The sequence below is a fragment of the Miscanthus floridulus genome, chromosome 19, assembly GCF_019320115.1.
Source record: "Miscanthus floridulus cultivar M001 chromosome 19, ASM1932011v1, whole genome shotgun sequence".
NCBI lineage: Eukaryota > Viridiplantae > Streptophyta > Magnoliopsida > Poales > Poaceae > Miscanthus > Miscanthus floridulus.
In genome coordinates, this window is record NC_089598.1 from 10,437,082 (window position 1) to 10,451,604 (window position 14,523).

The 14,523-nt window shown below is 43.2% G+C and overlaps 1 protein-coding gene across 2 annotated transcripts; it reads left to right on the top strand.

The window, feature by feature from the left end:
• Positions 1-7,643: 7,643 nt before the first annotated feature.
• Positions 7,644-13,247, top strand: LOC136528276 (protein DECREASED SIZE EXCLUSION LIMIT 1-like). 2 transcript variants are annotated; one of them, XM_066521206.1, is made up of 13 exons: positions 7,644-8,066; positions 8,219-8,281; positions 8,367-8,432; positions 8,899-8,955; positions 9,474-9,667; positions 9,753-9,808; positions 10,018-10,111; positions 10,533-10,599; positions 11,090-11,172; positions 11,342-11,388; positions 11,925-12,031; positions 12,244-12,307; positions 12,575-13,247. In XM_066521206.1, the coding sequence occupies exons 1-13, from the start codon at positions 7,945-7,947 to the stop codon at positions 12,698-12,700; spliced, it is 1,146 nt and encodes a 381-aa protein (XP_066377303.1). In that variant the 5' UTR covers positions 7,644-7,944; the 3' UTR covers positions 12,701-13,247. The 2 variants fall into 2 exon arrangements, with proteins under 2 accessions (XP_066377303.1, XP_066377302.1); XM_066521205.1 differs by having other exon boundaries at positions 11,297-11,388; positions 12,575-13,245.
• The last annotated feature ends 1,276 nt before the right edge of the window (positions 13,248-14,523 follow it).

Here is a 14,523-nt window from a genome sequence, read left to right on the forward strand (position 1 = left end):
TTCTTTCCCACTAGGTAGCGTGTCCGTGCGTTGCTACGGGATAACTAACAATTTATACTAAAAACACACGGATCGTACGATAAGATAACAATACTGTTAAATTAAATACCAACGTTAAAATGATATTTAATCCAAAAAGTAAAGTTTATGAATTTAACATAGTCACGGAGTGCGCGGCGTCGCAGGCTCACAAACTCTAGAGCTTCCAGAGATTGGGTCGAATCTAACCTAGAGCCTCGGAACCCTGCATCTTTTCCTGGACGGGCTTCACTTCGGATGCGCCGGTAGCAATATCAACGATCTCCAGTCGATGGACCAAGTCATATGGATCCCCATACAATGGCTCAGACATGTAGATTTTGTTCTCCTTGTACTTGGATACACTTGTTCCACTGAAGCTTTTATTGAAATGTTTAGACACGAACAGTGTCTGATCACCGATGTCCTTCACCCTGGACCACTCCGACGTACGGTCGTGAATGTTGCACTTGTAGATCGCGCTGCTGTAGGTGAAGCTCTGTGTCTCGTGGAACATGCTCACCGTAGCACCCACAATGTGCAGCTCACCGTTTGATTCCAGGTAGCTGCGGTGGCAGAGCCCCGCAGGTGGCGACAACGATGACAGCAGCGTCGCGGTTGGAATAGCGCCGACGGCGTTGCTGCTGCAAACGGAGATTTCTCCAGTGCAGTCGATCGCTAAGAACTTGTGTTGGCAGTGGACGATGGACCCCACGGAGAACTCTAGTTTGGTGTCGAGCAGCGTCTATGCGCTGTCGACTCCAACCCGGTAGAACACGACCTCCGTGGAGCACCCAAACATGGCCATGGCCACGCACTCGTGGCCGGCGACGTCAGGCGGCGCCGAGAGCACGATCTCACGGAAGAACACGTCCCTCATGTCTTCTAGCATGATGGCTCTGCCTACGGCATCCACGTCCCCGTAGCCCTTGGTGGGATGGAGGACCCACCGGCCGTGGACCCTAGACACGCATTCCGACGTGTTCGCCTGCTGGCGGGAGCTCAACGCGGGGGGCACGGGCACCGGCGAATGGATTCAGCAGCGTCACAGACACCGCCTCATCCATGAGCACCAGCCACCCACACGAGGAGCTACACGCCACCTTGCCGCGCACGTCGGGCAGCGTCTTGGACAAGACCTTCTTCTTCGGGACGCAGTAGAAGCTGACGCGGTCTGAGTCGGGGTCGAACGGGCGTAGCAGGAGCGGCCCGAAGGTTGCGAATGGGACGGCGGTGCGCCATGGGGAGCAAGCAGATCGAAAGGACGCCGCGTCGTGGTCTAACGCGAGACGCTGCCCGATGGACTCGAGGAGATCCTCTGGCAGGCCGGATCTCCAGTCAGGGAGAGGTAGGGACCTTCTCTTGGGATTGAGAGGCTGAGCCATGGAAGACAGGTGACATCAACTATGGTTCACGCAAGAAACTGTAAGCGGGGACGATGGAACACGTGAGCGTGAAAACAAATAAAAGGAATAAAAAGCTGTCCCTTTTGCAAATGCAAAGAGGGGAAGTAATTAAATATAGACAGATTTGGCAAAGTTCTCAGAAATACAAAGAGATTCCTTTTGTCTTAATTCTCTTTCCTTCTGTGTTAATTCTCTTTCCTTTTGCTCGTTGCCATATATGCTGGTGCATGCAAACATGCAATGTGTATATGGATAGCACAATAATTTTCTACTTCTTATTTTGCCGTGATTGCTCTATCACATGATAGGTAATATTCAATCAAGGAGAATGACACGATCAATCATTAATTAAGATGTTGTGGGACCGTAGGCGTAGGCAGACGGACGAACCAAAACAAATGTCACGTCAAAAAATATCCACACTTTGTTGTTTTTAGTTGTAGGGGATAGTAAATTCTAGTAGAATATTATTCTCTCCTATAAATCATTGATGTAATTTATTTTCTAATAGCCAACTCCAAGAGATTTATTTCAGGTTGTAGATGAATCATATATCTCAATTGTAAATCACTCACACTTAAAAAAATGGTTTTATAATGTGCAGCTCAATACTTGATTGGCATGCTACCTTATTTTGCCATTGACATATTACTCTTTCCTATTTCAAACACTAATGCCTTTTTGGAGATTTGGACATAGAATTCACCACTACAGTACTCAAGCAACCTTGTATCTACCAAATCATGAAGGGAATTCGAATAGGGTAATCACTAACCTTGTGCAATTTGTAGTCCAGCATCCACCATAGCCTGGGTATGTCCATAATATGTGCAATCGTGAAGCTGTTGGTTCAGCAGGCACACATCAGTTAGTGAGACACATGAAAATTACTCATGTCCTGGTAATAGCTCGTTAGTGATCTAGAAGCTTGGAAGGTGGAAGAAAAATGTAGTAACCAAAAATACCTTGAAATGGAGGGTTGGCTTGCTTTGACCTGCCCAACACGGTATTGCTTTGTGACGTCCAGCACTGTTTCCACCATTACAGCTCTCTTCTCCATTTGTGAAGGCGTTGCCATTGCTGTCACCATATTTCTCCTACATATATAAGGTACAAAAAATAGGCATCTTACCTTCTAGTTCGTAAGAAAATGTGCATCTCACCAAGTAACAGATAATTCTCGCTCCATTCTTAATAAGATCTGTACAGATAATTTAACATGTGGATGTTTTTAGCCATGTAATATGATACTTAAGACCTAAAGATTATGCCACAGAATTATGCAGCAAGACAACGTATGAAACATGGCATCCATAAATAAGCAAAGAGCAATGATGCTAGTAAATCTGAACTATAAACTACCCACTACTGCATCTGCCAAATGACAACCCTAAAGATTCTCTTGGCTATGCAATACCTCTGTTTGTTTAGCACACCTGCAGCATCAAGCATAGACGGATACATACTGGGTATGACCAAATTGGACTACAGCTACAAGCACAAGCATACATCAGTTAGAGATCAGCGTTCCTGTAACTACTCTTTCTGTAGTAGTCTTCAATGCACACATATATTCCATTCATCTCTTCCTAAACTGCTTTTGAGTTCTCAAGCAGTAGGTAGAGTACTGATGAGCGAAACAAGATTAGACGAATCAAATCCGACACAAGGAAACAATAGCCCACCTACAACTACAAGTAACTTGATTGCTGACCTGATGCAAATAAACTCTAACTCACAAAGTCACAAACAAGGAATAAGTTGATTCCTCACATATTTTTTGCAGCTATGTCTTGAACTCAGCTTGTACAAACTAAATTTTTGTATGTCATGCAATACTTTTACCTATGCCACTTTCAATTAATGCTAGCTCTTATCTTAGGTACAACAAAAGACTGAGGCGTGGTGGCCATAGACCAGTGGCACACAATATCATAATTTGTGGCACCTCTACATTTGTCAGTATTGCCATATAATAGATTCGACCTGGATGCAAACAACTATACTGGAATTCCATATTGTCTGGGAAATTCAGAGCAACAAGGGCAATGCAATATATTGTCTGCCCATGAATAGTAGTGAACCAACAACTGATAGAATAGACCCTTTCGTCCAACACTTATAGAAATAGCTTGCAAAAAATATCTGAATGTGTGAGCCTATACGGTACGATTTAATCCAATCCAATATTGTACAATTAAATTGAATCCGTTGATAATGGCTTCCAGTTGCTAATTGTACTGAAGAAATGATAAGCCGACTACACACATGCATACCTGTAAAGCAAGGCTAAATCCACTATTGTCCTCAAGCTCAAAATATAACTGAAAAGAGAAGTGTCAACAGACTTGTTTACTGCAATTAGACGACAGCTTGTATTTATAAACAACACTGAGTCACTAAGTAAATATTAACTATCTAGATCAATAGATCATATAGGAATCAAGCTTCATTGAAACTATATTGGTTTTCACCCATGAAGATCAGTGATATGTCAAACTTACTATATAGGCAGCTAAGGATTAAAGATGCTTGAAAAAATTCCAATCTGATAAAGATAGAACTTAACAACAAAATAAAAAATTTGTGATAGATGGTGATTGTCACAACCTGCTGTTGCCAAGATGAAGGCTCGTGTGCACTCTCTAAAACAATATAGGTAAAATATGACCACAAAATTACCATACTAAAATGACACAGGATTACAAAATACAGCAAAAATAATATGTGAAAACCATGGCCATACCAATTTGCTTATTGTAACACACAGACAGGCATGCCGTAGTGACCAGGTAATCTGAAACAATTTGGGGAAATTAATATTCAATCCAAGAGCAACACACACAAAAATAGCCCATGATTGCTCAACAAAAAATGGAGTCCCAAATTTTGCCTTAGGAAACATTAGCTTATTTTTTTTTTATTTGTGAACCAAAATTATAATAAGTACTTCCAAATATTTAATATACGAAGTGTTTGTTTGCTGCAAGTAATATAACTCTGCAGTGAAGAATAAACTGTTGGATCTCGACTGCATTTGCATACACTGAATCAAGATAAAATAGTTTAACCGTGTGCTATACTATGAATATGCTTGTTTGTGGTGAATATATATATATATATATATATATATATATATATATATATATATATATATATATATATATATATATGAGTACTCTATATACAATGAAAAAATATCTCTGCTACTTACTGAAGGTTCCCAAGTAGAGATTCTTGTTCTCTGCAAATCGTTCAATCCGTGGTTGCCATCTTCCATGTTGGTGATGTCTATAATTACAGAGAGTTGAAGTAAAGCACCATTCACACCTTTTCAATCCACACATGCTTTTACCTCCTTAATCCAAGTATATTCAAAGATATAGTGTAGTGTATATTGAGAGAGATATTTTGCAATCTTTGGAGTAATATGCATTAAGCAGCGGCAACCCGAATCAGTAACAATCCAACATATCAATGTTTAACAACCATACCTAGTGGCACGAGAGATTGAGCGGCCAAAATTCACCTCTGCATACGTTATGGTATGCTTGCCGGACATTTTGCTTACCACACTTATGGCTGCCAAACCAAAAAACATGTTATACATCTACTCACTACTCAGTATATGTGTTATACAGAGAAAGAGATTTAACACCTTGCTGGCTCAACAATGGGCTTGTATTTTTTGTATCTACATAAACAAACAAACGAATCGGACCTTGGAGCAACGAAAACAATCGAAGCTACACACTAACTAAATGAGCTTAGACAACTGATGAGGGATGAGAATTTCCCACCTGGCCTCATGAGCCCCAGCCCAGTATACTGCTTAATCTGCAATTAAATGACATGCTTATTAGCTTCAACAGATGGATCTAGATGAAAAATGGTCAATTAATGATCAAAATGATTAATTAAAGGCTAAGGCCTGTAAACTGGAAACCAGACTAACATTTGTCATGGCTGAGTGCTCTAAAAAATGAACCTGACATTTTGGAGAAATCCAGGGATATGTCAATATAAATTGTCCAGCATTTGGGAAACCATGTGCATGAAATATAGTTGGGCACGCTGCATAAGTGCGAAGTATAGGATCCCAAGCACTAAAAACGTCTATAAAATAATTTACCCATACACCACTGCAGCTACCTTACAAAGCTTGTTGCACTGCACAGCGAAGTTAGATAATCTTAAAGTGAGATCGTCTCTGTATTCCTAGCAGACTGTCTAACTGGTGTTCCACTCATAGTCTCTGTGTTATTCTCATCCTTATGATCTGAATCCTTAGAAGCATTATCATCAGACGCAAACTTCAGGGAACGAGGTTCTGTGATTTCCTTTCCAGCTCTGCTTCCAGTTGCTTCATCGATGGCAGCACCTGCACCACCTTTGAAATCACAGTCTGCTGCTGTGCAATCCTCTCAGTTGAAAATGGGGAGGCATATATGATGCGCATCTAGAGAATTGAAAGCAGAAGAAAACAAATGGGCAGGCAGCATATCTTGTTCCAACCCACCGGGCTTCAGAAAACACTATCTCCATATTTGACGACCACGCAGCATATCTTGTGAAATTTTAGTGGCATGAAGCGAATTTTGCAGCATAGTAATTGCATTAATTGACAATTATAGTAATTGCTGTTATGCCATCCCAACTGCAATATGGTCTATACGATTATACATGATATTGAACCAAGCATGATCCGTGCTCAAGTAAGCAAGCAAGCTCTCTCTCTCTCAAAGAAAAAAAACAAGCGCAACGAGAACACATTATCATTCAACCATACCTGAACTAACAATATGTGCACTCACAAGGCACCCGCAGCAGACCGTATACCAAAGCAATGACAATCCGCTGAAATTCCCCAAAAGGTCTAAGTTAAAAAAAATCCCCAAAAGGTCCGAACTTTGCAAAATCTATTACTGAACCAACTCGTAAGCATCAAACACTCCTAAATCATCAAGATAATAAACAATCTAAAGCCTTGAAGGCACCCAATCCCCAATTCAATCCACCCGATGGTCAGATCCCCATCAAAACAAACCATAACACAATTGAACCATGATCCTCCCATCAAATTTAACTGTGTAGGATTGGAATACAACCGGGGACAAGGGGATCGGGTGTGTACCATCATGTCGATGCCTGCCTGCAGGTCCGCCTCCGCCCGTCGCCGACGTCTGCCACATCGCGGCCCTACCGCGGGAGTTGCAAGGCAGCCGCAACTCACCTAGATCACACGTGCGATGGGTGATTGTGGCCACGGCTTGCGACGGCAAACGACGCAGGCGGGCAAGGGCAACGTTGTGGACATGGTGGAGCACTGCGGGAAGAGCTCGGCGGGGACGTTGGACTCAGATATGGCAGCGTAGTGCGGGGGAAAGTGGTTCCAGGAGAAGCAGAGCGGGCAGATCTAGATCTTGGCGGCGAAGTCGACGCGCGCGAAGGGGTTGAGGAGCACGGAGCAGGGAGGCTTGCAGCGGAGCGGAGGGTAAGGGAGCGGCGGCGGGGACGCCGCCGAGGGGTCCGGGACGCGAGCGAGCGAGATGGTGGCGGCGAGCGGCACGACGCAGCGGCTGGCTTCGACCTTTGACCGTGGCCAGGTGTTCCAGGTAAGCCGCATGGCGTCAGGGCCATCCAGGTCGGCGACCGCGGCCGCAGCCGGAGCCGCGGAGGGGTCGGCGGCCGACATCGGGGTGCGGCGAGCGGCGGGGCGGGCGGATCGGGGCAGAAGGAGGGAAGAGGTGGTGGTGCTCCCTTGGACTGTGCACGTGCGACTAAGCGATGGCAGAGCGACGAAGCGAGCGAGGTATCACATGGTTATGGCTAGACGGACGAACCAAAACAAATATCACACCAAAAAATATCGACACTAACACCTTGTTCGTTTATTGGTTTCAGCCAGGCTTACTCAACCAACCAATATTATTTTTCTCTAAAAAAACTAGCATCGGCCAACCTAAACCAGCATCAGCACCAGCATCGATCAGCGAACATGCCAATTGTTCTTTTTAGTTGTAGCTTGTGGGAGATCTCACGGGACGGTCAAACCGCACGTCCGCACCTCGTCTCCTTCCCAGTTCCCACCCGCGCGGGCCGCGTCTCGTCCCGGCCGCCGGCCGTTGCCCGCGAAAGGCTCGCGTGTCTTTAAACTCGACTTGGTCTTTTTTTTTTTTTATCCAAAACAGTATTTTTCCTTGTCAAATTCGTCCGGCCGAACAGGCCCAAAGCTTCGCACCATCAAATTCCTCCGTAATTCCTCAAGCGAACAGGCCCAAAGCTTCGCACCAGGCCCCCAGCCTCCCCGGCGCCGTCGCACCTCTCCTTGGCCGCCGACCGTCGCCCTCCGAAGCTTCGCCTCAGGCTCCCTGGCGTCGGCGCGCCTTCCCCGGCTGCCGGCCGTCGCGCGCCGAAGCTTCGCCCGGGCCTCCCCGGCGCCGTCGCTCCTCTCCCCGGCCGTCAGCCACCGCCCGACCCAAGTCTCCGCCCCGGCCGCCGAAGCTCAGGCCAAGCCGAGATGGCAGGCCTCGAACGGCCCCGCCGCCGCCCTCCCCCGGAGCCCGTCGCCGTGCTCCGCGGCCACCGCGCCGCCGTCAACGACGCCTGCTTCCACCCCTCCCTCCCGCTCCTCTTCTCCGGGTAATATAATCCCTCCCTCTTCTCGCTCCCTCCCCTATCTCCAAACCCCTCCCCGATCCTCTGCAGCAGCGAGCACGCACGCACTCTAGCACGACAACCTGTTTTCTGTGCCACCTGTGTGTGACTTACGCTCTTTGGTGCTCCTTGTCCAGTGCGGCCGACGGGGAGCTGAGGGCCTGGGACAACGCGAGCCACCGCACCGCTTCCTCTGTGTGGTTCGTCATTTCTGCGCTCTGCAACCATAGGCGATTCAGTTTTGAGCCGACTTGGTGTGACGCCAATTGCATGCGATTTTTGTAGGGCTCATGGGTCGGCGGGAGTGTATTCTGTCGCTGCTGGTGCTGGACTTGGGAATAAGATCATCAGGTGAGTGGACATGAGCCAGATAGTTGATTTTGTTCTTTTCTGTAGGTCTGCACAGAAGTTCCTAGATCAATCTACGATGCTCTTGTAACCAGGCTACTTGACATGTTCTGTATGCTACAAACTCGTAATGTATTAGGCTGCCAACTAAGAAGGGCCATTTCAGTGTAATAATTCAAGTCTGAACTTCAATTACATAACATTGACATGTAGAACTGGAAATGTACTTCAAGGGGGGTTCTTCAACTTCTCAGTGAATTTAGGATTAATTTGGACTAGATCCTGAGGAGAAAAGTGACTATGACTGGACCGTGTATCATGCTATGTGTTCCAGACAAGTAGACAGTGTCAGAACTCAGAACATTGTTGACTGTAGATTGATGAGCTGTTAGGTGCAGCATATTTTGACTAGATTATTTTCTCGTTCTGATGATTTTGATCAATGTGTTTGCTTCTCATGTTGATGCAGCCAGGGCAGGGACGGGACTTGTAAATGTTGGGCGATTGAAGAACCTGGGCTTTCATGGTATGACTGCTTGTTTGCTCACCCCATTAGAGCTTAAAACAAAAGTTGTTTTTCTTCTGGAGAGGCAGGTGTACACGTCTACTTTTTTTTTCAAATGAAAAATGAGACCTTACATTTGAAGGATAATCTGGGACGTGATTAGTGGAAAACAAACTCATGAACGTAAATGCAAAGGGAAAACCTATATTTGTCATATTATACACATATATAGGCAGAAATACTGCTAAACTTAGAAGCCATATAGCTGATCAAATTCAGTACTTTTCCAAGACAACTTCCAATCTTTACCCTGAATGAGTGAATGCAGAACAACTATCATCAGCCCATCAGGTCTCAAGCCCTCTGCTGTCAGTTATGTATGCAAATCATATTCTGTAACTATCCTTTGATCATCAATTACTTCATCGACACATCCATCTTATTGATCTGTTTGGTTCTTAGTGGACTTTATGGTTCATGTGAGATTTGTGTTGTATGGATCCGTGTAGAATTATATTCATCTTATTGACTTTTTGTAGGAAGCCCCTATTTAGAGTCAAAACAAGCACGTATCACTTCTGCAAGATGTCACTGGTGAAATCTTCTTTTACACATGCCACAAAATCCGGCTCAACCTGCTCAGCTAGTGACGTAGAGCCACAAAGAGTGTCATCTGAAAATACAGAATGCCATGGTGTAAACCCTACAGTAGCCCCACAAGAACATGATCAATGTATTGAGCCAACACTTATTCGCTCTTGTAAAGTCAGATAACTTTTTTTGGTGTAACTGACCTTAATAACGTTTTGGTTGGCTAGGCACTACCTCTAATGGGCATAATATGTTGGCAATTGCTGGCGAAGAATCGTCCCAGGTTAGTCCTTAATTAAGCAGCCTTTTGATCAAAATTGACCTATTGTATGAAATGAATGATATTAGTACCACACTACCACTGTTACTAGGTATAGTAGAGAATGCTTGGATGAGCTGGTGAAATACAGCAGTCTGTATGGTTTTTTTCTATTTATTTAATGCCTTAGTTTTGTTTTCATGCTGTAACTCAAAGGAGAAAAAAATCTGCAGGTTGAGCTTTGGGACATTACAAGTGCTAGAAAGATCGTAACCTTGCCCCAAACATGTAGTGCTAATACGACAAATCATCCTACTAAGAAAAAAGGTTTGTTTTCACTTTTCCAGATGTAGCTATTTTGTCTCATGAGAAAGCATCAAGTGCAGGTTAAGTCTAGTACATTGATCAAGTATTATTTTGTACTCTTTTCTTTCTAGATCCTTCAGTCATTGTACTCCTATTTCCTAGGGCTAGCCGCTTCATGACAGTACTAAGAGCTGCACTATGCTGGTATATAGAATTGATTTGGAGGATAAGACTTTTTCTCTTTTAGGATTTACGGATATGGTTTAGCCGTTTAGGTTGGATCCCTGTTTCATAATATGACAATACAATGTGGCCCATAATATGATACTAGAATGTGGTGTAGTGCTCTGCATCTGCAGGGCAGTAGTTAAATTCCCTTTAAACTGTGATGGCATTATTTATGCTTTAAGTAACGCACACAAACTTATCCTGTTTATTGTAGGACTATGCATGGCTGTGCAAGCTTTCATCCCACATGAATCTGCAGGCTACGTAAATATCTTGTCAAGGTTAATATCAATATCAAGCTTTTGTTCATTCTTGGTCTGCCAGCTAATTACTTGTCTATGGTACCTTCAAAAGTTAAGGACTAAATATGGTACCTTGATCTCTAATCTAACCACATCTTTTGTTCATTCTTGGTCTGCCAGCTAATTACTTGATCTAAGAAAGAATCGCATCACATATGATTCACTAGAAATCTTCTTCTCCAGTCATTTCTTATTGTATATCTTCGCAGAACGTCAGTTTGATTGTTCCCCTAATTATGGTACCTTGATCACTTATGTAACCACATTTTTTATTCATTCTTGTCTGCCAGCTAAGTACTTGATCTAAGAAAGAATCACATCACATATGATTCACTAGAAATCTTCTTCTGCAGTCATTTCTTATTGTATATCTTGCTGAACGTCAGTTTGATTGTTCCCACTGAAGTATGCTAGCATTTCCAGTTTACATAATGGGTTAGTAACAAAGCTCTGGATTTATTGAAACTAGTTACGAAGATGGAAGCACTCTTTGGTGGGATGTACGAAAGCCTGGGTTACCTTTATCTTCAGTGAAATATCATTCAAAATCAGGTCTCTTTCAGCCCCCTCTCAGTTTATCATTAGCCGTTCAACTGCTGTTTTTCAATAATAGTTACATTTATCTTCCTTTGATGAAATGGAACAAAGCATGATCTAATAAGTTGCAGGTGTGCAGCTTTATCCACTGCTATTAATGGGTTTTGCAATGGTGGAATCTCAGGAGGTGCTGATGATAAAGTAGTCATGTTCACGCTTGATCATCCAAAGGTTTGCCCATCTCTGTCCTTGTCATGGAAGGTTTATGCTGTGAATAATGTTATTCGTCTGCCCCTGTTTACTACAAGCCTGAGTGTGCCTTGTATTTCTTGCAGGTTTCCAAGTTATATCTTTGTTAATGCATTATTAGTAATTTTTCCTAGGTGCATGCAAATGCCATAATACATACAAGAAGTGCTTATAAGAATCTATTATTACAAAGGAAAAACTCAGTTTGGGGCTAGCTAATTTACATTGATTAATTTTACTGTATCTAATGAATGTGCAATACTGTGAGATATGTGATAGACTTTATACAAGGTTTGCGAGTGTCATATAGATCATGTTATGGTGTTGCTATTCTGGTGTTAATAATTTAAATATTTTGCAGATCATCACAAGCATCTTCTTGATTTGGAGATTTAGTGTTTTTATTCCATATAGGGCCATAGGAGTGCTTAGAATTGTGCGGTGAACTACGAATTTTGAGTTTGTTTGTAGGTCCTGTTGCCTCATTGTGTTGATATGATATTTCCTTCTGATTGCAGGGCGCATTTATTCTTAGGAAAGAAATAGAACTTGAGCGACCGGGTATAGCTGGCACAGCGATTTGGCCAGACAACAAGATTGCTGCAACCGCTGGCTGGGATCACAGGTTTTTCTCCATTTTCATGTTTTTACTGTTTATTACAGGTGGTAGCAATTTAACCCATTTTAATGACTTCTAAACTTCTCTATCAGTAATTAAAATCAATGTTAATGTGGTTCTGGTGATTCTGGATGCCCTGGAAGAGTTTGGAGGACTTCCTAATGTCATCTCTTCTAGTTGTTGCATCTGTGACCTTTTCAGTGGATTTACCCTTGCAGGATTCGAGTGTATAACTACAACAAAGGAAATGCTCTAGCCGTGTTAAAGTATCACAGTGCTTCGGTATGCAACTTGTTCATCTGACTGCGTTCTTTATTTTCCTTTCATATAATCCGGTGTGTATGTGTAACTAAGCCAATCGATATAGACTTCACCTCCCTCAGCTAGCACCTACTATAACATTGCCATCCTCTCATTTACCAGAACTGAAATATTGCATTTGGTCCTTTGTGCCTGATGATATTCAGCCCAGTTACTGAAGCACTCCTTCAGGTTCACTCGGCTAATTTCTGCCGGCATCTAATGTTAATACTTTCTTCTTCTTTACAGTGCAATGCAGTGACTTTCTCATCTGACTGCAAGCTCATGGCTTCGTGTTCAGCGGATACGACGGTTGCGTTGTGGGACCTCTATCCCCCAAAACCCCAAAGCAGAGTGGACATGGCCTCCTGCTAGTTCAGCTGGGCCTTCAGTGCTGAATCTGGTTTTTGCTTGTGTATATTACTAGTGATTTGCGCGGGCGCACATGCGCACGAGTAATGGCCGCAGTTCTATCTGGAAAATGAAATTATGTTGACAACGAATGAATATAACAGGTTCTATCTTTTTTTTTTGGAATAGAGGTATTTGTTCCCATTACTCAGTCCACAGTTAGCCCAACAACAAGGCAACACACACTTTGAATAGAAGGCTGAATTTCTAAAATAGCTGCAACATGTTCAAACACTACATATATATTCCATGAGGCAGAGTACATAAGCCGGATTTCTAAACCGGGATGTGAGGTGTCCAAATAGTACATATATCTTTTATGAGACAGACAAACAGGATATTCTCAATTTCTATCTTTGTGGCATAAGTTGTATCATCATCGATGCTGAAAGTGTGTTCTTGTTTCACTCGAAGATGCAACATCTTCCGGCTGTAGCGAAGATACTTTTGGATCGACCCTGATCACCTTTGGAACCTGAAGCAGAAACCGTAAGTGACAAGGATGCATGTTTCATGGAGAAGAGGTGATGATGCGGCTTAAAGACAGATGATTGAATACCTTGGGAATGTGGTCCTCTTCCTGCATCGCTGAGTGTTTCCTGTGTAGGAGTGTACCCTGTTTCTTCAGATAGTGCTGCCATCCTGGGAAGAACACAAGCCTATTAGGAAATTGCAGCACATCTAATTCTGCCAATGGTGCAATGCCATTTGCAAAATTTACCTGAAAAATACAACACGTAGCCGTTAGAAAATTCTCCAGATCTGGCACCTGTATATATTCTCATTGCAAAGTGTATTTTCAAAGAACCAGCATGCTGCAAATATATTATAATTATAGAAGACTATAGATCAAATCACAAGCCAGCATTCTTGAAATTTGCTTTAAGAAATTAGAAGCATACAATAGAATTGTCGACAAATTTGACCATTTCTCAAAATATCTTGCCTTTCAGTTTAAGAACATGTAGATGCATTTCTCAAAAGCAATTCTTCACAATCCCTCAATTTTCACAAATTGGTAAACACGCAGCACAATTGTTTGGTGGTCTAAATTAGTTAGCAGAATAAATACCAGCAGGTTGTCGGAACAGTACCGTTCAATTTAGAAGAATCAAACATAGCCTAAGATTATAGGGGATGTGAAAGTGCATTTGTCCCCTATGTGGGTTTTGGTGTATTGACGACATCCAAATTAGGGACCAATGAGATCTTAATGAGATATATTGCAGCTTTAAAAGAGTTGATCTAAACATGAAATTGTATCCCTCAATTCTTTAAGTGCAAAAAGCGGACGAACCCAAAGCGCTCTCCAAAGCCTTTTTATTTTGTTTTGGGTTTAGATAGCCGTACTATAAAGAGGGATGCAAATTTAGGTGGTCTAAGGAAGATAGAGTGCTCAAACATAAAAATAAAATCAAAAGAGAGACACAAAATCACCTCACGAACACTTGGACATAGTTTGTGGACTTTTGGTAGTCGGAAGTTCCGGCGTGAATGGGAGTTCCGGCTCTCGGAAGTTCCGACATTTGGTGCCGGAAGTCCCGGCGCTTGTTGACTTAGCCGCAGCCTGTCGGAAGTCCGGGCTCCCTCCGGGAGTCCCGACACTTCACAACTTAGTTGCCTGCGCAGCTTCGGCCGTAGAGTGCTCAAGCATAAAAAAGTAAAATCAAAAGAGAGAAACAATCATCTCACGAACATTTGGACATAGTTTGTGGACTTTTGGTAGTCGGAAGTTCAGGCGTGAGCCGGGAGTTCCGACTGTCGTAAGTTTCGACGTTTGGTGCCGG

Bases quoted from the DNA above. Each gene is read 5' to 3' on its own strand.
- LOC136528276 (XM_066521205.1), top strand. From the start codon at position 7,945: ATGGCAGGCCTCGAACGGCCCCGCCGCCGCCCTCCCCCGGAGCCCGTC. The intron at 8,067-8,218 runs GTAATATAATCC...CTCCTTGTCCAG, and splicing joins CTCCCGCTCCTCTTCTCCGG to TGCGGCCGACGGGGAGCTGA. The intron at 9,668-9,752 runs GTATTGAGCCAA...TTGGTTGGCTAG, and splicing joins CCCACAAGAACATGATCAAT to GCACTACCTCTAATGGGCAT.